Below are 22,476 nucleotides of genomic sequence, written 5' to 3' on the forward strand. Positions count from 1 at the left end.
GGTAAGCTGACACTGGAAGCTAGAGGACATTGTTTCCAAAACACCCACATGTACATTAGTGAATTCACTTTTCTCTGAACCAAATGTTTCCTAAAATTGAGGGAAATATTAGGTTATGAATGCAACACATAAAAGACTTTTCAATGATGCTCAGTAATAACTTTTTTACTCCTTGCTTTCTTCAGGAGCTATGAAAAACACAAATAAATTATCCAAACAGGTGATTTGGAGATTTCCCTTCCATTCCTATGATTTTAGTGAAAAACTCAAAAACAGGTAAGAGTAACTTCATTCTCCCATCAAATCGTGGGTGATTCAGACACAGAGATCTCCAGATCCCAGTGTGGGCTCCAAGAGGTAGCACCAGGAGGGCTCTAGATCAAGCGGAATGAACCAAGCCTGGATCCAGAGTCTCCCTGTGGCTTGCCAGTCTTATATAACTTGTCTTCAGAAAACCACCAGCTCTTGAGAGGACAGCAGTTTGGTGCAGGAATATCTGCCTCATTTATTTTTTAGTTTTTGTTTGTTTGTTTGTTTTGTTTTGTTTTGTTTTTTTGAGACAAGATTTTACTCCCATTGCCCAGGCTGGAGTGCAATGGTGCAATCTTGGCTCACTGCAACCTCCACCTCTCAAGCTCAAGTGATCCTCCCACCTCAGCCTCCCAAGTAACTGGGATTACAGGTGCACAGCACCCTGCCCAGCTAATTTATTTTTTATTTTTGTAGAGATGGGGGGTTTTGCCATGTTGCCCAGGCTGGTCTTGAAATCCTGAGCTCAAGCCATCTGCCCACCTCAGCCTCCCAAAGTGCTGGGTGGCATAAGCCACCGTGTCCAGCCTGCTTTTTACTTTTTAAGGGAAAACTGAAAGGGAAATGGTGACACTATGAGGCCAGTTGGCCCAAACTGTGCTGACCATGCATGTCTTACGAGTGCTGGGTTCAAGGTAGCTGATGCTACACTGGGTTGAGGCAATGATGGAAACAGGTTGATACAATCATTGAGGCAGTTCAACTCAAAGGATGACCTTCACCAAACAGGAAAAGAAATACCTATAACCCCAGGCTGCTGGGCTGCCTTCGTGACGTAGCATTCCCACAGGTTCAAGCCACTGGTCTTCCCATTTCTTCCTCTTTCCCCCTCAACCAACGTGGGGACCACTCCATACATGGCCGTCGTCTGTCTACATGTCTGCTTCTCCTACCAAGAGCAGGGAGAGGGGAGTATTTGAATTTGAATCCCTAGCATCTCACACATACTGGGTTCTCAAAACTGATTTGAGGAGTAATTCCTACAAATGCTGAACCCATCACAAGAGTAATCATTAGGAACATGGCTCTGGAACCAGACTAACTGGGTTTGATTAATTTCATAGCTATTTGATCTTGAACAAGTCATTAAACCTCTCTAAGCCTCAGTTTCCTCATCTGTAAAATGGGGGAAATAATGCTACCCACCTGGTAGTGCTGTTGTGAGGATTAAGTAGGATGTTGCCCATAAAGAGCTTAGCACAGTGCCTGGCTCAATAAATGTTAACGATTATTAGCACCGCCCCCATCACAGGTGCTCAATAAAAACTTGCTGAATTGAAGTCACACTAGTGGGAATGACTAGCAGATGTGAAGGCGACCTAGGCTTTTTTTTTTTTTTTTTTTTTTTTTTGCTTTTTAGTTTTTCCCACCTCACTGCACCAGATGACCTCTGTGAATGTTTTTTCTGTTTGTTTTTGTTTTTTAAGAAGAGAAAAAGGATAGAATAGGGGATACTTAGGCTGCACTTTTGCACTGATACCCATTTTTCATTCAGGGCAGAAAACCAAGTCTGGCAAAGTCAGGCACATGATTTTCCAAGAAATATGACAAGGCTATTAAAAACCCTAAATTAAAGTTGTATAATGAGCATGAATCTGAATACATTTAAATGTCCTCTAGATCCAGTAATTCCAGCAACATCCTAATATATTTTTAAGTGTGTTTTTGCAACTGTGAGGAGACCAAGGCTCTAAAACAGCAGAATTTCTTCAGGGGTGGGGGTGGAGCAGCAACACACAATTGTCATGAAAATTAACCCCTGAAAATGCACAGGACTTTATTACCAAATGGATGCCTGAGGAGATTACTAGATTTTTAGGGTCTTTACTATAAAGAGAGCAACCTGCATGCCTGAAATAATTAAGAAGAAGAGACTCAATTATCCAGTAAACTGAAATTTCAAACCACCCTGCTTACCTAAATGAGAAAAGCTGCTTAGACTAAAGCGTCATTACTTCTATTTAGACGAGCCTTAGCAAAGATATACAAGGAGCTAAAGAATGGGACCCCACATTCTTCCCTAAGCCACAACAATGCCTGTTTATGTAAATAGGATTTTCAATAACACAACAGAATCTGAAAAAAATGTTTTCATTATTGTCTCTGAAAACATGCAAATGCAGAAGATGAAAGTCAAGGGGCTTTCACTATGATGGGCACTGAATACCCTAAAATATTTATTCTACGTGAATCTGAGCCTGGATTCCAAGTGCATCTAAGAAACAGGCAATGAGGATTTCTCCTTTAAAAAAAAACATCTGAGTGCAATATGAGGAGGCACAAAGGTTTCTCTGACTCCATGGCAAGTTGAATGCATATGCAAAAAAAACCCAGTTTAAAAAAGAAATAAAAATAGTAGTAGATATCTATTTACCTTTATTTGGCAGCCCCTTCCAAAATCTGGGCCAAAATATAAATATCCTCGCCTCCATCATCATCACTAGATGACAATCAAACACTCCTACACGACCATAACAACCTCCAGGCACAAACTAAAAGCTCATTAAAGAGTATATGAAGGCTATTTCTAGAAGAACTAAACAAAGAAGGAAAGAACTATTAGCAAAATTAATTAGACGATTCATACTTTTGACAACTATTACTATTTGTTTGAACTCAAGTGTCTAACTCCTTTACTGACAGGTATTGATGAGTATAGCGGTACCACATATCTAGAGTTTTAAACTGACCTTGTAGCTTTTTGGTTCAAGAACTCAGGTTTTGACCTGTACTCCGTATATCAGCCTTCCTGTTGCTGTTTAGGCAGCTGATAAGAGACAGAAATCCTTCTTGCTCATTAGGCCACTAGCTGCTGTTAAGCAAAGGGCTGGGGAGCGGCGTGCTCAGTGGCCCAGAGGAATGTGCCGGGCTCCACATATAAAGCCAGCTCCGATCTGGGGTTAAGAATTTAACCTTAAAAGGCTGACAAGTCATAAATTTGCTTGAGGTTCATATATATGTGTGACTTTCACAGTTTATATTTCCTAGCCAGGACCCAGAGTCAAAACATGCTTCCTGATTAATGAATGGTACTAATTGTTATTCCTGACTTGAGAACATTAGTCTTTATCCATAATATTTTCTTAAAAAACACACAATCTCATACCTAAAACTCTCTGGCTTAAGGGAGTTTGGATAACCAGTTAGAAAAAAAAAATAGGAAGAAGAACCTAATGTTATCTGTTACTTGGTGCTACTATTTTGGTAGTCAAGATTGACTCAAAGGCTTCCATTTAATTGTGCCCATCAAGCAAAGTGCAAAGGAATGTCCTCCAAATCTAAACATCTGAGATAAAGCAACTGTCTGCGACTCTATGCAAAAAAATGAGCTGGGGGTGGGGTGGTGGGAAGGTGGGGGACAGGGCTTAAATGTCTTCAAGCACATTTTGTCTAACTTATCTTGTTAAATATTTATACATAAGTGCATAACCTAACAACCTTGGCCAAGCTTGGAAGAGATAATAGATACAGGACAAACAACAGAGCCCCATAAGTATAAAGACAAAGAGAAAAAATACCAAGGAATAGTCCAATTGGAATACAATCTCTAACCTGCAGTCAAAATTGAAACTGGGACAATAAAACCCCACAAGCAAAACAATGTCCCTGAAGTGTGATAACTTCATCAGGGAAAAGCAGGTTATAATTTGGTTAGCTTACAAGGTAGGTGTCAGTTTTAACCCACACTAGCGCTGTTTCAAAGGGGCTCCCTTATCTTTAGAAAAAAGGAAAGCATTCAATGTAAGAAAAGAGATTTCTAAGAACAAAGATGCAATTTTCATTTATTGAGAGTTATGACAAGATGAGACAGAATGTAAACTACATAGCAATGATCTGAGGTACACAAGTCAGGTCATCTAGCCTTGTTCTATCTGTATAGAAAGCTTTTTAAATACTCAGTTCTTAGAAAATGGAATGTAAATTCATTGGTGTATATTTTAGGGATCTTCATTTTCAAACTAAAGAATAGAATTTTACAATATCCCAAGATAAGTAAACCAGGTACCCAAACAAAATACGTGGGCAGAAATTGAAAGCCTGTTTTCTCTCCATTGAGGACAGACAGAAGTGGAGAAGGCAGAGGAAAATGGAGGAAGAGAGAGGAGAGATGGAAATCAGAAGCTACGGGGAAAGGAAACACAGCTTAAAACTAAAATGCAGAGGAAAATATAAAACATTCCACTCATCTTTTTTTTAAGAGAGAACAAGAAACAAAACCATTTAATAATGATAAAAAACCATAAAGCATCTTCTGTTCTAAATTATAATCAGTTGAGAGAGGGTGTGAGGGTAGGAGGAAGGGGAGAAAGGAAGATGCGGAGAACAGTCCAACAGACAGAAGGAGGGCCCTCAGTAGCTTCAGAGGTATATTGAGCCCCAGGAGGGCTGTGATGAGAGTGCACAGAACATCCGTTGTTCCCCTTAACTGTGGGTGTTAGAGTAACCTAGGCTACTTCTTATCACTACTCTATGAAATGTTGAGGAGCTCTTCAAGAATCTTACCCATTTTACCCCGAATTATTAGTTGGTAGTAAATTTCATTACCACTAGGATCTAATTCGAAGCTAAAACTGGATATTGTTGGGAAAAGACTCTGAATGATTGAATAAATGCTGGTTCCAACATCTCCTTCAAGCTTCATAAATGAGGCAACCTTACACTCTCAAAGAACAAAGAAAAAGCAATCTGACAGCTTTTGAAGGCCAAAAAACCCTTCAGGCAACGTTATTAAATTGACCCACAACACTGAAGTTTTAAAGCCAAGAAATGACTTAGGTTTTAGAAATTAACACTTGTATAAAACCTTCAGAATACCATGGGGAAAATAAACCTTTATTTCAGAAATAAACTTTGAAGTTTGAAAACAAAGCAGAAACCCTGTTTCTGAAAACAGAAAGGACTATTTGAAACACTGAGCACAGTTCTTCCACAGCTCTTTGAAACTCTTCAACAGTTCCACTCTGACTTCTGGAGATGGCCAAGTAAGATATACCCCAGAATGCCAGCAAAAGAAAAAGTGGGAAACCATTAGTTCCCTATGGGAAGAGCCAAATGATCTCAGGAGATAGCTGCCTCTGGTCACATTAAATTAAGCCAAGGCCAAGACTAGAGGTTCTACCCATCTAAGGCAGCAAAGGCAGTACTTTCCAACTAGTTACAAATGATTAGCCACTGAGCAGAGATCCTACTGGCTCTCCCTAGCCCATTCAATATCACAGTCTCATTCATTGGCTCAGTCTGTTACACTTAAATAGAGGGCATGCACGCCAAGGCCATAAGAGTGAGAGACATAATAGACAGAGGTAGACTTGCAAGATTTAGTCACTTAATTTGGGTGTGGGATGGGTAACAGGAGAAATCAAAGACAATTTCAAGGTTTCGAGTTGGTGCCAGACAGAGATACCATCACCAGAAATATAGAACGTTAAGGAGAGGCAGGTTTGTGTGGATGGGAAAAGAAAATAATGGACTAATTTTTGGCTCTGTTGAAAATGAAGCACTGGCAGGACTTCCAGATGGACATGTCCAGCAGACAACTGGGAAATACTGAGCTGAAGAGCAAGCAAGAGGTCAGGTTGAAAAGAGATATGGGAATCATTCAAAGAGCAAAGATAATGAAGTCATGGGAATGGATGTGGGAATAAGCAAAGAGAGAATGGAAAGGGCAAAAGACAAACACTACTGGGACACTTACATCCAAAGTGTAGGAGGAAGAGGGCAAACAAGCAAAGACTGAAGCGAGTAGGAAGGGAACCCAGAGTACACAGTGTCACAGAAGTTGACAAAGTATGGGAATTTAAGTCAAATACTTTATATCCAGACTATATCCCTTCCTCTCATACTCCAGTAGGTATTCTGGAAACAGCATGAGCTATGGAGTAAGACAAACCTGGGTGAAAATTCCGGCTCCGCCACTTACACAGCCTTTGGGAAAGTAAACCTTTCTGAGCCTTAGTTTCTTCATCTGTAAAATGGAGTTGATACCACCTACCTTTCAGGTTTCCTGTGTTGATTAAATGAGAGGTTAAATATAAAGTAATTGACATATAGTAGGCACTCAGTAAAGATTATTTTCCATAATCTTCCCTCGTGGTCCTTCTAAACTATTCCACCAACCTGAAAGTGGTGTCAAAAAATCAACGGGAATACAAGGAGTTTCAAGCTTATGTTGAAAGAAACACTGATGAAGGCAATCTCTTAAACAACAGAGAAATGAAAGAAACCATTTATGCCAGAGAAACAGAAAATTATACAACCCTCCCCAACCCCCAAACCAAAAAATAATACATCTCCATAGACACTTATGAAAGATCAGCCCAATTACACAAGTATTCCTAGCGTTTACTTGGAACCACGTTTCAGAGACCAGCCATCAGGGCCAAGTCTGAAGCAGAATACAGACCAGAGCTCCAAAAGCTACACATTGTTACAGTTTTCATTCTTTACATTGGGAAAGTACTCCCCTGGGGGAGGGACAGAGGAGCCACCATGTTGGAACCACTAAAGTTGCTGGAACTCAGAAGCTACAGACACTTTACGAGTGGTTGCATTGTGTGTACGTGAGCTATATGAGGGCAAGGCTTTCACAAGACAAATGTAATGTGTGATTGTGAAAGACCACCTACTGCTAAGAGTAACAGCTAATAACTTTCAGCGTTTTTTTGTTTTGTTTTGTTTTGTTTTGTTTTGTTTTGTTTTTGAGACAAAGTCTCACTCTGTCACCCAGGCTGGAGTGCAGTGGCGTGATCTCAGCTCACTGCAACCTCTGCCTCTGGGCTCAGGCAATCCTCCAACCTCAGCCTCCTGAGTCACAGAAACTGCAGGTACATGCCACTATGCCCAGCTAATTTTTCTATTTTTTGAAGAGGCAGGGTTTCACTATGTTGCCCAGGCTGGTCTTGAACTCTTGGGCTCAATCAGTCCTCCCACCTTAGCCTTCAAAAGTGCTGGGATTACAGGTGTGAGCCACCATGTCCAGCCTTTCCATTTAAATAACATGCATAATTATTCATTATTACTATCAAGAATAATAGAAGTCTGATTCTTTGATTCTAATATATTCCTCTACATAGAGATGTGTGTGTATGCACGTGTGCACATGCACGTGTGTGTGTTTGGTAGTACATTATCTTATTTGCAGAGTCTTGGATCATGACAACATATACTCATACTTTCTCTTAATCAAGAGGGTTCTTGAAGTCTTTGGCAGGTTTTTTTTTTAAATCATCAGATGTTGGCAAAATACATTTTAATACATGCCACATGCAAAAGCCTGGAAAATATCATCCACACTCACGACTTCCAACTTAAGCCTATACGCTGATGAGTCCCAACTATGTGCTTCTCCTTAACTCCAGAAGAATATATACACTCTTTCCCAGTGAACTCATCTGTTCCCAGGGCTTCAATTACCATCTATATGCTGATAATTTCCAAGTATATATCTCCATCCCTGATTTCTCCCTCTTCTGTAATCCAAAACGCAACTTGAACTACCTAGCAGACATTTTCTACCTCCATCATCAAAGGACCTTTCAAACTCAATCTGTTTGACACCAAACTGATTATTTCAGCCCTTAAAAACATGTTCCTCCTATATTTCAAGCACACTCATTTGTTCAACAAATATTTACCAAGCATCTATTATGTGCCACAGCACCACCACCCAGAAAAACCAAAAGTTCTAGATTCTCCCTTCTGTCCTCATATCCAGTCACTAGGTCATGTCTATTCTACTCCCTCTGTTCTCTCAAGTTTAGCTTTTATTCTCCTATTTATGGTCCCCTGCCCTATCACCTGTGCTACTAAAACTCCCTGCCACCGCTCACTCTCCAGTCATCCTCCAACTGAATAATGTTTCCCTTCTTAAAATGTTTTCTAGGCTCCTCATCATCCTTGGGTATAACCCAAACTCCTCAGCATTTCCTATTTTTCTAATTCATCTTCCCTCCACTTCCACATCTGTGCTCCAAGAAATCCCAACTATTCCAGTCCAACAAATGTGTCATGTGTCATTTTGCCTCTTAATTCTGTACCTTTGTACATGCTTTACATGATAGCCCCCTCTTTTTTTTTTTTTTTTTTTTGAGACAGGGTCTCTCTCTGTCACCCAGGCTGGAGTGTGGTGGTATGATGGTAGCTCACTGCAGCCTTGAACTCAGCCCTCTTAAGACAACTAGGCAAATTCCTCCATAGCTCAAGAGCCCTCAGGCCTCCACATGGTGCCCAGCTCTATGGCAGGCCACAGTCATGCTGCCTTGGCATCTATGTCTTTCCTTGCCTGGATCCCTCTCTAGGCAGGGAGCTCCTTGCTGGCAGTGATTTTATCTTGTTCATCAGCTCCTAGCTCAGTACCTGGCATAGTATCAGTGCTCAATAAATGTTGGTTGAAGTAAGAATAAATTTTAAAAACTTTTAAATATTTATGCAGAAATGGCATGTAAAGTTCATTATTAGTGAGTTCCTTTTCTGCAAATTTCCATCTGTTTTCCAAAACAGATAACTGTGGTCCTCAGTGCAATCACTCCATGAAACCTAACCTGGAAACTGCTTCTTGGGTCACATTCTCATTTCTATGGCGCTCAACATGCAAAGCTGCCAGTGCTAGAAGTAGTTCTCCAAAGTGGGCCAAATTAGCATTATTGGTGACTGTCACTACTTAACAAGGATAACATCTGTGTACTTGGGGAAATGATGGAACTTGATTTTAAGAGTGGTAGCTCTATGATATCAGTGACGATTAGCTCTGCTACAATTTCAGGCCAATCCAACTGAAAATGGTTTACTCAATCTCTGAAAGCTGTACCCACTAGCTCTCCCCCAGAAAAATTAGGCTTAGTCTCTAGATTATTAAAGGCATAAAGATGTAGGGATATTATATATGTGTATATGAGTGTACAAATATGTGTGTGTATGTGTGCTGGAACCAGGCAGGTTGCTGGAAGTCAGAAGTGACAGACACTTTATGAGTGGTTGCCTTGTGTGTACATGAGATATATGAAAGCAAGGCTTTCATGAGACAAATGTAAGGTATGACTGTGAAATACCACCTACTGCTTAGAGTAACAATTAACTTTCGAACAGTTTAAATAACAGAAATATTTATTAATTATTGCTGTCTAAATAATAGAAATTGTTCCATACATACATAAAATCTATGAATATAAATACATAAAACATATCCAAACACCACACTTAGGTAAAGCTATAGTTAAAAAATATTTCTTTACTTGTCATCTCCTCTTCAATCGTAAGTTTTAAAGAGGGGCAACTTGCCAGGAGCAAAATTGACTCACACCTGAAATCCCAGCACTTTGGGAGGCTGAGGCAGGTGGATCACCTGAGGTCAGGAGTTCGAGACCAGCCTGGCCAACATGGTGAAACGCCATCTCTACTAAAAATACAAAAATTAGCCAAGTGTGGTGGTGGGCACCTGTAATCCCAGCTACTCAGGTAGCTGAGGCAGTAGAATCTCTTGAACCTGGGAAGCGGAGGTTGCACTGAGCCGAGATTGTGCCACCACACTCCAGCTCAGGCAACAGTGCAAGACTCTGTCTCAAAAAATGATGATAATAATAAATAAATAGATAAATAAATAAATAAATAAATAAATAAATAAAAGAGAGGCAACAAGGCTCCCAGGGCCAAAGAGAATAAATAAATATGCTTCAAATTCACCACCCCTTCTGTCTCTGCTGCAAATTAGTTTAGACAATGATACATTCAGAGAATCAATGTTCTATAGTTATATGCCACCCCAGGATCTCACTGGACAGTGGTCAAGCTCTCTAGACTATGTCTTTAGGTGTTTATTCTTACATTCATTCCAACTAATTAATCAATTCCATTAAAAACTCTGTACAAGGCACTCTACTCACCACTCTAGAGGATATCATGATGAATCAAACATGGTTCCTGCATTCAATAAGCATAGGGTCTGGAAGAGGCCATGAATAAGCTACATATTTCAAAAAACATGGATAATAAGTGAGAAGTAAAGATAAAGTATTTCTCTGAACCAAATGCAATTGGGACATCCTTCTGTATTCTCTCTGCACACATGCAAATTTCCATACTCAAATATTTTTCAATCCTTTCCATCTGTCGTATGCCAGCTAACTTTCTAATATATACCAAGTGAAGGCTTTTAAACTCCTCCCTATATCTGTCACTCTAACTCTTTCTCCCTTCACCATGTTTCCATCAGCTTCAATCATTCAAACCAAAGTTTGACAAAGAGCAATGAAGAATCCCAGGGTGACATGATACACACTGTAAGTACTGATATGCAGGGTTTGGGAGAGAGGGAGCAGAGCCATAATTAAGGAGAAGAGTATGCAAATAGAATTCTGATTTTTGTTTTCAAATGAACATCATCCCTTCGTTTTTTATCCTTTTTCCTACTTGGGCCTCTATTTGAATATTTGAAAGAACTTCCCATCAACTTTCAATTAGTTTACCTAGGCAACTAATTGAAAGTTTGGCCTAATGCAGACAGAAATTAAGAGAACTCTCATGAGGCCCTTTATCCTACCCAAATGAAATTTCCATGGCTGAAAATCCACTTTGGATTATGTCCTTTTTTAAATTTTATTTATTTATTTTTGAGACGGAGTCTTCCTCTGTCACCCAGGCTGGAGTGCAGTGGTATGATCTCAGCTCACTGCAACCTCTGCCTCCCAGGTTCAAGCGATTCTCCTGCCTCAGCCTCCTGAGTAGCTGGGATTACAGGTATGTACCACTATGTCCAGCTAATTTTTGTATTTTTAGTAGAGATGGGGTTTCCCCATGTTGGCCAGGCTGATCTGGAACTCTTGGCCTCAAGCAATCCCCCTGCCTCGGCCTACCAAAGTGTTGGGATTACAGGTGTGAGACACCATGCCCAGCCTGGATTATGTCCTTTTAAATGTACATTTATGAAGCTTGATGCCTTAGGTAAGAAATGCCGAACACTGAGGAAAAACTTACATACATTCAGTGTATGTTTCCGTAACTGGCACCAAGTTGCATTATTTTCACAAACCTAAATACCACAGATCTGTAAGGTGAAGATAAGCATATGCATTTATACATACATGTATAATATATCTTCAATTTGTCTTGAAATTACTTATAATATCCTTATAAACAAGCACAAAATACTTACCTCTTATAAGATTTAACTAGTCTACTTCTTCCAGAGAGTTATAGTATAGCCAAATGAATTAAACTAATATCCTTTATCACTTACCTATAGAAAACAAATGGATTTTTGACCTAAAAAAACTGGTTACTTTTTTAGAAACCTTAGTATATTGGTAAAAATAAATCAACTACTTAAATATTGGCTTTATGGAAATTTTATGTTTGTAATACATTTCTAACTCCGTTCATTCATTCAATCTATAAATACAGATTGAGTACCTATTATTTGTACCCTGTACTGTGCTAGACACTAGGATACAAAGATGAATAAAATATAGCCATTAACCTCAAGATGATCACAGTCTAGTAGGGAAGATATCATTAGAAACATGAACTTCAAAGTTGCCATAATGGGGACTTCTAATTTTCCAGTAATAAACTTAGTTGCAAAAGGCAGACAAAAAGGCCATGTAAAATTTTACTCTAAAATTGTACCTTCTCCTGGATTTATAAGGAATAAATATATGCTACACTGTGGAAATTTTGAAAAATACAGAATATTTTCAAAAACATCACTTCTACTGAGACATGTACATTTTTCAGCTTTCAGATGGCTGGACGGTGGAAGTTTCTTTTATAACAGCTTTTGACTTCCCTTCTTATTGCCACTTCCACTTGTATTTTATCTCCTTCCTATCAATTATTTATCAACATAAGCCTATTAAGTACGCTTCAAAGAGCTTAGTAGATTTACTAATCTAGCATATAAATACAATTTCAGCTACTAGAAGTAATTAACTGTTCGGAACACTAGCAATGCAGTTTGGTCATAACATTGACTTCCTTTTATTCATGAGGAAAAATACAAACTCTCAAATTAGGCTTTGTCCAGCTACACACAAAAAGAGGGAAAAGTGAAAAATGCCTCTCTTAGTAATCAATCTTGATTCATTTTTTTAAATCGCAAACAAGTATTTCTAATAATTAACACTTGGCTAATTGATCTTGAATTGCCCTAATTAGAAGTACAGAACTAAATCTTCTTTACTTTGTATATTCAACAAGATATTCAAGTAAGGCTACAATGTTCCAATGAGCATTCTCACCACCACCCCCCGATACACGTAGCATTTCAAAACACGCATTTTCTCTGCTAATATACCCACCTTCACCTTGATTTTTGAACAGCATTCTCCCTGTCATTATGTCTCAGAAGGTAAATTCCCATTACTTTATGCTGTCTCTAAAGCCAGTCTGGGGCCTGTAACTTGGATTCTATTTTCTGATGCTCATTTCCTAATGGAGTGCCAGGGATCCTGTTTCAAGCCAGACAATTTGCTAAATATGGGCAGATGAGTGGGAGATTTTTCTGCCCACACTGTCCCTTAGATCGCAGATTACCAAAAACATCTAACCCATTTACAAGATTGGCTAGGACTGAATAGATATTGGCTCCTGGAATAGGCTCTTGAATTGAGTCTGTACACGAGTTCTGATCCCAGGTTACAAAAACCTGTGAGGTACTTCAACAGGTCCATGCATGTGTTATATAGCTCAACTCCCAAATATGGTAATATCAACCTTAGCAAGAAAGGTCTAGCTGACATTAAATCAAAGAGGGCTTGATTTAAGAGATGTCCTACAATTTATGTGCTGCAATAATTGTTGATCGTTAATGATACTAAGCCAGTCATAACAATGCTGCTAATTTCAATTTGTTATTTGGGTACTCAAAATTTAATAAGCCCTACTGATGGTAAGAGTTGCCAGCTAACTGAGGTAAGCCTGCATCTGTCTCCAGCCAAAATATATGTAGGCTGAAAAGTTTGTCCACATGCCCCAATAATGTATCATAACAATTTGGACTTAGGCTTTTAAAATATGTAAGATGACATATGGCTTAAGAAAGTACGTGAGAGTTCATAGGGAACACATAATGATCTAGAAATTCTGTTTTTGTAAATTATTTACTAAATGCTGTATGGCCTTGTGCTCAACACTGCTCAAATGCAGTGCTTTCCCTTTAAGAGGCTTATAATCTAAAACATACAAATAACCATATGCAGAAAAAAAGCTAGAGATCAGAGTAAAAGGAAGCATTCACAAAAAAATGTACAAATTCAGCATGCCAGAACTTTTCAGTTGAGCAACATGATCCCCAGTGAAATTCTTTCCAAATGATGTATCGTGTGCACAAGTTATAAGTGATTATCTTCAATTTTCTTAGAAATGAGTAATAAGATAACTCTTAAGACCCATGCTTTTGTATATGCATCAAACACTGAAGTTGGCGTGGTCATTGATAGCTGTCATTTAGGGAGAAAACATATTTTCTGTCTTGTCTCATACCAGACAAATCCAGGACTCTTTTCTCCCAGATCAGTAATAAGCCGCCTTTTTCTAGGCTACAGTGAACAGCAAACATTGCAACTCTAAAGATGGAAGTAGCAGAATGCTCAAAAATATTGCATCAAAATATTGGATACAACCTACCAGCCCATAAGAAAAAAACACATTGCAAAACTGACACCATCTGCGTCATTTAGCATCCATTAAAATTCTTCTTATGTCTGTATTTCCTAATGCTTCCAAAATGGAATTTGCTCCAAGAATTAAGAAACTCTTTTTAAGATGGCGGCCCTATTAAGAGACTTCTCCCTATCTCCCACTTCATCTCTTCAGTTCTTTTCCCTTGCCCAGGCTGGCTATTGTGACCATTTCAGCCAATTTCCTGGAGGTATTTTCTAGCCCTTTTCACCCTTTTTAATCCTACAAGTTTCCTGGGAAGCCTGTTTACTTGTATGCTTCCCCACTAGACTGTGAGCTCCTTGACAAAAGGGATTGTGTCTCACTCCTCTCTGCAACCCCAGCACCTATTACAGAGGCTGCCAAGGAGTTGGCAGTGTTAGACTCCTTTCAGCCCAAGGTGCCCCACCAATCATCAGCCATGTCCTCCATCAGATTGATGGCTCCCTCTAAGCACAGCTTGGTATCAGTATCAGGATTCGTGTACTATTCAGACCACATTTGAAAGAATTCTCTAACTGTTCCAAGTAGCACACAATACAGAGTTTTTTGTATTGTTCAAAGTTCCAAGTTTTAACAAATCACCTGGTCACCCAAATGTCTCGTGCAATCTCAGAAGAGAGGAAACCCTTCCACACCTCACTTATTATTCTCTCTCTGGACATTAGGACCGCTAACTGCTTCAAACCAATTGGGGAACCGCAGCTGGCAACCCAGATACGGAGGCTAGTTCTCACAGTAAAAACAACAAAAACAAATACCAAACTATCTCTTTGTTTCAAGCACGTTGCTTTTTATTTTTATGTTGTTTCATCTATTTCAAGAAACTCCGAGTCAATTTTGGCTGTTCAAGACTGCCTTTTACCCATACAGGCATTTGGCCTTCTGGATTGGTTCTCGCACTTTCCAAGGCCTTCCAAGGCAAGATCCCTCAATCTTTTGGGAGTTGCAACACTACCACGGTTTGTTTGATTTTCTCATTTCCATCCATCCCTTACACTACCCCCCTCCCCCGACAAAAGTGGTGTATGGCATTCATAAAGTGAATTACACTTGATTTTTGTTTAGAGGAATTTTTTTCCAGACTTCTGTAACATTCCCTTGAGACAATTGGAAACATCATTGTCTGATTACTAGCTCACTTTCCTTGCCTAAAATTGTATCCATTCTTGATTGCGCCTGTGGGTAGGTTAAGCAAAACAAAATAAACATCTAGACTTATGAGCTCATTGGCTTTTTTCTGAATTTTTCTAAATTAAATAAGGGCAAAAGAGCTGTACTGAAAGTCAGTTATATGGATTTTTCTGCCAAATGCTAACTCTGTGCGCCTGGTTTCCATCTGTGGTGCTTTCCAAGTTACAAATCCTTAAAAAAATAAGTGGGGTATGAAGAGATCTATGGATTTTGGGGACATGCTATTTAGAACTGCTATCCTGTGACTTGAACACTCCAAAAGAAATGGGAACATGAGGTTGTAAGGCTTTAGATCAGCTTTGTGGAAGTCTAGTGTAGTCCTTCAGCACCAGTGATTTATTTTTTAGGCTGGCTGATCTCAAATGCCATTTAGTCTCATCCATATTAGCATAAGAAATGTACCTTATTCAGGCTAACCCAATTCTGCTAATGGCTGAAGTTAGCAGTCAATCCCAAATGCTCCCCCTAAGTGAAACAGGACATTCTTGAGGATTTCTCCTTACTGTGACTGAATCTCATTTGATCTGGGACAAAGAAAGCTTTAATGCAGTTAATATAGTGCAGCAGGCAAACTGAACATGGCTTAAAATATGGATGCAGAGGGGGGAAAGTCAAGCGGTCATCATGATGGTTCATAACTACCAAATAATTTTCAGCTCTCTTTCAATTTCCAACCACTGAACGACAGCAGCAAATTATACATTTATTCACTTTGAAATTATACACTTACCATTGTATTTAGTCTGCCATTATTGTCTCTTCCCTAAAATACTGATGAGCTCTTTCCACACACGAACACTAGGATTTTCACATTTTCCATATCTACAGTGACCATATTTGTCCCACTAAAATTCAGGACACGCAGTTTCATGCCAGGACAGAGTATTAGAAACCTGCACTGCCCCCGGAAAATCCAGGATATATAATGGTAGCTGTATGGCGATCACCATATTTGAAGTTTGGCTTGGCTCCAGTGCAAGTCAGGACAGTGCCTGCCATGTAGAAGATGCTCAACAGTGTTTGTGTTTGTTAAATAGAACTAAAGCAGGGAACGTTGGGTTTATATGATGAAAACCCTTGAAAAGTGATTTCTCCTATAGAGTTTGTGAAATAGTAGAGGAAAATGAAAAATCTTTATTACGAGTCCCTCTTCTCTATAAGTGTATGGCCATCCCTAGGCCTCAAGGGAGGGAAGGAGCCCAGGCCAAATCTCATACACACAGTGTGTGGGCCCTCCCAATACTTTTATACAGATGCTGCAAAGAGGCAGGCAGCCAGAGAGCTGGGGGAGAGCAAGGGAGGGCGAGTGCCTGCAGGAGTGTGTGTGTAGAGGGGGGTTGCTAAATGACTATCTGTGCTTTCTTCTGGCCTTTTTCTTCTTTTGGGCACCACCTTTACCTCCTGGCTTCGAATCAGCCAAATGTGGCCCCAACCCCAACCCTGGACCCTGGACCCATTCATCTTGTGGGTGCTCAGCCTGTGAGGACCAATTTTTACATTACCAACAAAAGCATGTTCTCTAGCCTTAACAATCTAATTACCATGGCACTTCCAGGGGAGAGAGATTCGCCAGTTGTTTCAGTTCTGTGGAACTGATTCATAGGTTGCCCCTTACAGCTCCTGCACATGCCCACGTGGTACATTATTAACACTTAACAGGGGATGAGGTAGTTCGACCCTCCCTTAGAGCGAAATCCTGCAAAGCAATATTTAACATATGCGCAAATGCATTTCAGTCACCAAAAAGGGTGACCAATTACCTTTGCAACTAAACAGCAGGCTCACTCGGCTCTTTTCATCAACCTAAAGAAAAGGCTGAGGGCGCGCTGGCTGCCTAGGTAACCTCCTGCCAGTGAACGCTGGCTGGCAGCGCCCACGGGGTGCGCATCCGCATTCACAACTTGGTCCAACCATCGGGCCCGCCTCCATGACTTGTTGAGAGCCACCAGCCAAGTTTTGGCTAGGGCTGCTCCCCGATCCCTCGGAAGCGCGGGACGCGCGCCTCACTGGATGCCTGAGTTGAGAAGAGACCCTGGAGGCCACAAACGTCTCACGGTTACGGAATACAACTGGCCGTTTCTTCTCAGTGCACCCCTGACAAATTAACCTGTTTGAAACAGACTCTTCTTGTCCGCATTGTCAGTGTAGCAATTTGGTCTAATTGGATTCTAAGGCGGGCGTTAGGAGCCCAACCGCTGGACAGTCAATCACGCAGGACCATTAATATTCATCTGTTGACAGCGGCAGCCCTCGGCTAATGTTAAAATACGTGGTTACGGCACGATCTGATTGTGCAGAACAAAAGGCAGGCGTTCAGAAACTTTCCTCCACCTGAAATCATCTCCCCTTTAGGATCCAGCCTGTCAAGAAGGCAGATGAATTTGGGAGGGGGAGGAGTTAAATATCTTTGGACTCCTGCTCCCTGGGCCAGCAGCACCGGTTTTAAAGCGATTTCGCTAACCTATATAAGGGATGCTGTCTTGAAGGAAAAAGTTCAGTCTCCTCATTTTGGGGACCCTCTTACTCAAAAGTTTGCCTCAGTGTGTCTTCACCCGCCACTGCAGATTCAGAAATCTGTCCTCAACTTTGCTTGCACTTGGGCCCGTGAGCTTAGGAAACCAGGCTGGGTAAAGGGGGGGGGGGGGCACGTTGGGGAAGGGATGGCTGGAGCTGTGGTCCAGCTAAGGCTGAAATTCTGACACGTATGTGCGAGCAAGGATGGCAAATTCATGAGGCACCAGCTCGGCTGTGGGGCGCCAGTTCGCAGAGACCCGGGAAAATAGCTCCCACCTTCTCGCCCTTCCAAAAAACGGGCGCTCACGAGAAGGCGATCCCCACGGTTCCTCCCGCTCACACCTTCCCTGACAGCAGCGTGAGACTGGGGGATGTGGGCTCCGTTCACACACACCCTCTCTCCCTCCCTCAGTAGATCCAGCCAGGCCCCAGGCACACCGACCACTCCCAAGTGCCCAGCTGCAGGGCGCACGACTACAGCCCGGCGGGGCTAGCGCGCTCAGGGTACAGCCACCACGCGCGCCTTGCTCCCCGCTGGGCGCTAGGCACGCTCAAGGGACCCCTCCTCACCTGGCACGGGAGTTTCGGGCACCCACTTGAGTCCGGGCTGCAGTCTCTGGAAGAAGGAGCGGACTTGGTGACAGGTGGCGTCCGGCGGCGGCGGCGGGGGCTGCGCCTGTCCCGGGAAGTCCAAGCTGAGCAGCATCGCCACCACCAAGCACGCGGTGCGCACGGTCCCGGCCATCCTGCTTCGCAGGGAGCTAGGAGAGCGCGGGAGAGTGGCAGCCGGAGCGAGAGCAGTCCCAGGACTCGGCAAGCCTGGCAGTGGCCCTGAGGAGCAAGAGACGTGCTGCTACCCAGCCGCTGCAAAAGTTTCCTCGCAGCTACCTGGGCGCTGGGCGAGGGCGGGAACCGCTTGGCGGCGCGGGGCAGGGCGGGGCTGACTGGTGTGGGGCGGGGCGAGGAGGGACGGGGCGGGGCGAGGCGAGCCGCGCGGCCAGGGGGCGGCGGCGGTTGTGCGGCCGGTAGCCGGCGGGGTGCGGGGGCGCGGCGTGGAGAGCGGCGTGGGCCACTGGGGCACCGCGGCGCAGGGACCGGGCGAAGGCAGTGCGAGAGGAGGGTGCGGAGCGCGCGCGGTGGCTCCCGGCAGCCGAGCCCAGCTGCCCGCTCGCCGCCGCTCTACACAGGGCGCTCTGGCATAACTACTGCAGAGGGGCTGCAGGCTCGAGCGCGCTGATTGGCTTCCCAGCAGCCGTCCGCTCTGACTGGCTCTGGGAGAAGTTCCCCAGCCTCACTCCTCCTTCCCGCCGCTCATTGGCCTACCGCCTGGAGGGCTTTTCCCTTTAGGATTTTTGTCTCCTTTTCATCCTTCCTGGGGGCAGGTGGGGGTCCCTGACTTAGGTCCCCCTCCGCTTCGCCACAGGCCTTCTTTCAGCTTGTGCCAGCTCTTTCCTGGCCACCAGAGCCACACAAGGTATTCCTTCACACAAAATCCACCTCCTCATTCTACTCTCTGAGGAGCTTCCCGCGAACCGTTTTCCTAACGCAGCTCTGACCGGGTTCTCAAAGCCAACCTGCAAATAGTCACGTTCAGGGACAGCCAGGGACCGCTGGGCTTTTCACAGCCTGCCTCACCTTTGAATATTGTATCTTAAAAGTCTGAAAGCCTCTGTGGCTTGCTAGATTTGATTCAGTAGAGCCACAAAAAGTCAGAGAAAGCACCTGATTCTGGGGCGTTAAAAGAAAATCTACTGCACGACAGTCCCAGGTGGCCCTTCAAGAGGCAAAACCTAACTGGTTACAACGAAATAACCAGGGGCTTAAAGCCAGCCTAACTCATTAGAAAATCATTACACAGCAAATTTATTGAGCCAAAGCTAGCCTATTTCATAGATGGAGTAGAAGGCTATTTGAAAGGTATCCTACACCCAAATCCCACCTCTCCTGCTTAGATTTCACCATTAGAAATCCAGTTCTTTAGGCCGGGCACGGTGGCTCACGCCTGTAATCCCAGCACTTTGGGAAGCCGAGGCGGGTGGATCATGAGGTCAGGAGTTCAAGACCAGCCTGGCCAAGATGGTGAAACCCCGTCTCTACCAAAAATACAAAAAAAATTAGCTGGGCGCGGTGGCAGGCGCCCGTAATCCTAGCTACTCGGGAGGCTGAGGCAGGAGAATCACTTGAACTCAGAGGGCAGAGGTTGCAGTGAGCTGAGATCGCACTACTGCACTCCAGCCTGGGCGACAGAGTGAGACTCCGTCTCAAAAAAAAAAAAAAAAGAAAAAAAGAAAAAAAGAAATCCAGTTCTTTGAGAATGAAATATCTCTCCAAGGAAAAATGCGTTTAGTCATTACCTATATGCTGCTAAGTAGGGATCTTTAGCGTGGATTCTTTTCATGATCCTCCACACCCTAGTCCAGTAGAGAACTCAATAAGTATTTGTATGATGAAATTACTTAACACCTCAGCATGAATTAGTTTGTCATCTGATGGTTTTGTTTCCGACCTAGGTGAAAGTAGGTTTTGAGGGAGAACCTCAGCACCAGGAAATTGTCTGGGGTGTGCAAGGTCCGGAGAGAGGAGGTTGTGTTCCAGGACCCATGGGCTGAGAAGGGAGACAAAGAGAGAGGAAGGTCACGGGGGAAGTTCATTCATCCATTTATTCATTCGGTAACAAATATTTGAACTCCTACTGTGTTCCAGGCACTGTAGATTACAAACAGACAATGAGGATACAAAGATTAACCAACCCGGTACCTGACCTCAAAGAACTGCAAACTAATGGGGAAAACAACCAAGTTAACCCACTGTGTGAATGCTAAGATGAAGTTCTCAGGGGCGGGGTGGGGGGGGGGGGAATCGGAGAAAGCATGCCAGAGGAGATGATGTCCTAAACTCAGACCAGTAGGAGTTTAGGTGAGACAAGCAGATGGGGAGAAGGGTGCTGAGGCAAAGAAAGCAGTGTAAACAAAGACACTGAGGGGAGAGGGCTTGGCATGGCCCAGTTGGAAGGTGGGAGGTGCAAGTAATGATTTCAGGTTGCGGAGTTGGAAGAGCTAAGGTGACAGAGGTAAGCAAGGGCCAGATTATGCAGTCTTGAAGCCATGTGGAGGAGCCTGGGGAACCACTTAGGGAAGTTTTCAGCACAGGGGGGTGCCATGATCATATTTGCCTGATTAAAAGATCTCTCCAGCAGCACTGTGGAGAATGGCTTGAAGAAGGAAAAAGATTGGAAGCAAGGAGACCAGTTAAGAGGCTGTGAAAATAATCCAGACAAGAAATGTTAAAGTCCTGTAGCAGAGAAGATTTGGAAATGGAAAAAATTACTGGAGATATTTAGCATATAGAGTTAAAAGGGCATAGTGACCTAGTCGATATGGGGGATGGGAGAGAAGGAGTCAAGGACGGAGGGCTCATTCACTCTTTTTTCAACAAACATTTGAGTGCCGCCGATGTATCTGGCATTCTTCTCCTACTTCATAATTTTGCCTGGGGCTAGGCCTGCGCCTGCATTGAACATTTGACAAATGACATATCCACTTTAAAAGAAACACCAATTAAGAGTCATAATTTGGCTGGTGAGTTTGATATGTTCCACCTGTGGAGCCCTGTGACCAAAGGGCAGATTGGAAGGCAAGCATTGATTGAATTTCATGACCTTGCAGAGGAAGACATGACCTCCCATAAATTCATGATCTTCCAGAGCTCATGCAACTAACTACAAAGGCAACAGTTGTTTTCAACTACTGGGTATTGAGTACCTGGAAAAGGGGAAATGTGACTTATTTTTAATATATGCTTTTATATTTAATATACTTTGTATGAGCTAGGTCAGTGCTTCTCAAAGGGAAGCATGTGAATCCCTGGGTTCACTGAAGTGGACCAATGAAGTTTTTGCTTTTCATTTTAATAAACATTTATTTTAATGGTGGATTAGAAAAAATATATGTAACTAGTACATCCAACCCATGATTTTGTTAGGACAAAACTAAGTAGCTGGTGCCATGATACATTTATTTCAATAAAAATGTGAACTGGTTTGAAGAAAAATATTTAATAGTAATGGGAATATGAAGATATAACAAAATGTGTAGGGCGATATGTGAATGACTAGGATTTGGGCTGTCATAGGCAAGCTGGCCTGAGGTTTTGGAAAATATTTCTTTGGCCTAAAAGCTTCTGCTGCCCCTCCAAGCAGCTACTTCAGAGCTTTTAGCCAACCTAAGGTAGGAGTTAATAAAACTTGCTAGGTTTAAGGAGTGGTTCCATTTTTATAAGTGCCTCTCAAAGACTTTCTAACCTTCCAGTCCCTAAGCGATGACTCTAATAGCGGAATTTCAGGCACTGAAACTGACATTGAGGAAAGCTTGCAGGAAAGCTATGAGCAGCTGTCCACCCTGCCTACCCAGTAACTTGGAATTTTACTGATGAAAATCCAGTTCCTTAACCAAAGCATACAATCTGTTACATTACATACTATATACTGCCCAAATGGGCGACTGTGGATTAAGACTGGGTTTTCTTTTCCTCTTTTACATAAACAACTGTCTTAACTTCCAAGGCTCCCTTCCTTGTGTTAGAAGTAAGGCCAGTGATTCATCCTTACTCTTCATAGTAGAGACAAAGAGAAACAATCAGTCTAGAAACACAAAAGGATGTGCTGATTGAGCTAGTGTTCACTTTTGACAATTCATGATTCTGTGCTTTCAGGCCCGGTTGGAAGCATTTAGATAACACCGTTGGGCCCCATCTTTCTCTTTGGACCCCAGAGGAAGGCTACCTAGCACAGCAGGCCCAGAAGAACTTTTC

General features: G+C 42.5%; 1 protein-coding gene across 1 annotated transcript in view; it reads right to left on the reverse strand.

Moving 5' to 3' along the window:
- Positions 1 to 18,930, reverse strand: part of GPC3 (glypican 3) — a 452,688-nt gene extending 433,758 nt beyond the window's left edge. Inside the window, exon 1 of the mRNA XM_019019454.4 lies at positions 18,238 to 18,930. Coding sequence (XP_018874999.1) covers positions 18,238 to 18,412 — 175 coding nt within the window. The 5' untranslated portion in view covers positions 18,413 to 18,930. The remainder of the gene's footprint in view (positions 1 to 18,237) is intronic.
- Between the last annotated feature and the right edge of the window lie 3,546 nt (positions 18,931 to 22,476).

The sequence above is a fragment of the Gorilla gorilla genome, chromosome X (genome assembly GCF_029281585.2).
Source record: "Gorilla gorilla gorilla isolate KB3781 chromosome X, NHGRI_mGorGor1-v2.1_pri, whole genome shotgun sequence".
NCBI classification, from domain to species: Eukaryota; Metazoa; Chordata; class Mammalia; order Primates; family Hominidae; genus Gorilla; species Gorilla gorilla.